This window comes from Dothidotthia symphoricarpi (assembly GCF_010015815.1).
Source record: "Dothidotthia symphoricarpi CBS 119687 unplaced genomic scaffold P153scaffold_16, whole genome shotgun sequence".
Classification (NCBI taxonomy): Eukaryota; Fungi; Ascomycota; class Dothideomycetes; order Pleosporales; family Dothidotthiaceae; genus Dothidotthia; species Dothidotthia symphoricarpi.
This window is the reverse complement of record NW_022985023.1, coordinates 839834-841801: the sequence shown is the minus strand read 5'-3', so window position 1 is coordinate 841801 and position 1968 is coordinate 839834. Positions and strand designations below refer to the sequence as shown.

The following is a 1968-nucleotide window of genomic DNA, read 5'->3' as shown; positions in this document are numbered from 1 at the left end:
AGCAAACACTATAAACCCCCCAAAGGCTAAGTCTATAGCCGCTTAACCAACCTCTAGCCCCTAGTACTTTGTCAGGCGTTGGGGTCAGCGTCTAGTGCTTATACCACAGGCTGTTGTGTACAAAGGTATTACCGTCTAGAGCAATAGCGCGTGCGTAGTAAGACAATTAGTAGCAGCTCCCTTCTTAATTACAGTAATGTATGCGTTAAGGTGTAACAAAAGAGCTTGCCAACAGACCATTAGCAGCGTACGTCTTGTCAGGGCGGTTACTTCAGTCGCAGGGACAACAGGTCCTATTTACTAGTTAGTAACTCAAACTTCTTATAAACAGGTAGTTTACTGGGGTACTATTAGTAATAATCATGGACCATATCTAATAACTTAATTATGTTAACGTAGGGTTCCCATAATGGGTTGTCGTTGCCCTCCAGGTAGTTAGCCCATCGCACCAGGTACTGTAGCAGCCCTTTCTTGTATATAGATAGGTTAACCATGCGGCGGTTTACGCGGTAATCCTTAATGCGTTTAACTGCGTACTCTGTCTTGTCGTTAGCTTCAGGGTTAAAGCAAGCTGGTTGTTCCTTGTCGCAAGGTTGCTAGGGGAGCGGTAACTCATTATACAGGTAAAGTAGCTATAGGTAAAACACGTCGTAAACCCAGCTTATGGCGGGTAGTAGCTAGAGCTAGTAAGCGTAGTTACAACTAATAATTTAGATAATCTTGAATAGTCCGCAGTTTTTATAGTTAAGGGAGCAGTTTAGTCGCGTTGTCTACAGGTTACACGCGTTCAGCATAACGTAGTCTCCTACTTTAAACTATAGTAAGGGCAGGCGGTTAGTATTAGCGTATTCTTCTTGCTTTGCAATAGCCCATCTTAGCAAGTCTTATAGTTTGTTGCGCAACGCGTTTATATATTTAACAAACTTGTTAGCTTTAAGCTATTCGCGCTAGGCTAGTCCTAACGCAGCAGTAGTTGGTGTTAGGGGCTCTAGTCCTGCGCAAGGCTTGTAACCTTTAGTTACTAAGAATAGTAAAACGCCTATGCTTGCGCTTATTATTAAGTTTACTTTAAACTTAGCTATAGGCAGGAAGAGAGCTTAATTGTCTTATTTATAGTTAGTATATGCTTATAAGTACTGTTTTAAGTATACATTAGCGTTCTTAGTCTAACTGTTAGTCTCTAGATAATATGCAGTGCTAAATTTTAGGCAGGTTCCTAGACGCTGGCATAGTTAGCGCTAGAAGTATAATATAAACTAGCTGCCTTAATTACTAACTATCTCCTTAAGGTACCCCTCCTCCCTCTATATATACTCTATAAACGCTTAGATAAGTTTGTTAACCTACAGGCTTACTATAGGGATAAACTTCTTCTTCTTAGTAAGCCTATTAATAATAACTAGGATATTTAAGAACGTCCTTCTATTGTATTTATATGGCAGTAAGTAGGTAATAAAGTCTATTAATATGCTTAACTAGTACTTTTATAGGATTAGCAATAGGTGTAGTAAGCTGTGCTTTCTATTCTAGTAGCTCTTGCTTTGTTTATAGATAAGGCAGTTTTAGACGTATTGTGCAACGTCTATTGTTATACAGGGCCAGTAGTACCAGCGTACCAGCCTAGTGTAACTCTAGTGTTTCCTACTATATCCTCTAGCTAACAAATAATAAATCCCATCTAGGATCTTAGTACGTACGTTACTGTAGTTAGGGGTAAAGACCCTGTTCTGGACGTATAAGATGCCGTCTGTATAGCTGCAGTTAGTAAGGTCTAGGCGCAGCTTTTGCGGGCTATAGATAAGGTTGTATAGAATTTGGCAGTGTTCTGCCTTTAAAGCTTTAATAATAGCTTAAATTATTTTATTATAGGTTGTCTCTTGCTTAATAAGCTTAAACAGTTATTCCTAGCTTAAGGGTTCAGCGTCTAGGCTTTGCGCTAGGTAATTAGGGTCTATAGTTTATTCATAT

The 1968-nt window shown here is 39.4% G+C and overlaps 2 protein-coding genes across 2 annotated transcripts; both read right to left on the bottom strand.

The window, feature by feature from the left end:
* Positions 1–350: 350 nt before the first annotated feature.
* On the bottom strand, positions 351–596 carry P153DRAFT_297112 (uncharacterized protein; the record flags this gene model as incomplete). The annotated part of the gene is made up of 1 exon (XM_033664141.1): positions 351–596. A coding segment is annotated over one exon (246 nt), but the record flags the coding sequence as incomplete, so codon positions are not given.
* A 351-nt stretch (positions 597–947) lies between these two features.
* P153DRAFT_296691 (uncharacterized protein) lies at positions 948–1097 on the bottom strand (the record flags this gene model as incomplete). Its single annotated transcript, XM_033664102.1, has 1 exon — positions 948–1097. A coding segment is annotated over one exon (150 nt), but the record flags the coding sequence as incomplete, so codon positions are not given.
* Positions 1098–1968: the final 871 nt, after the last annotated feature.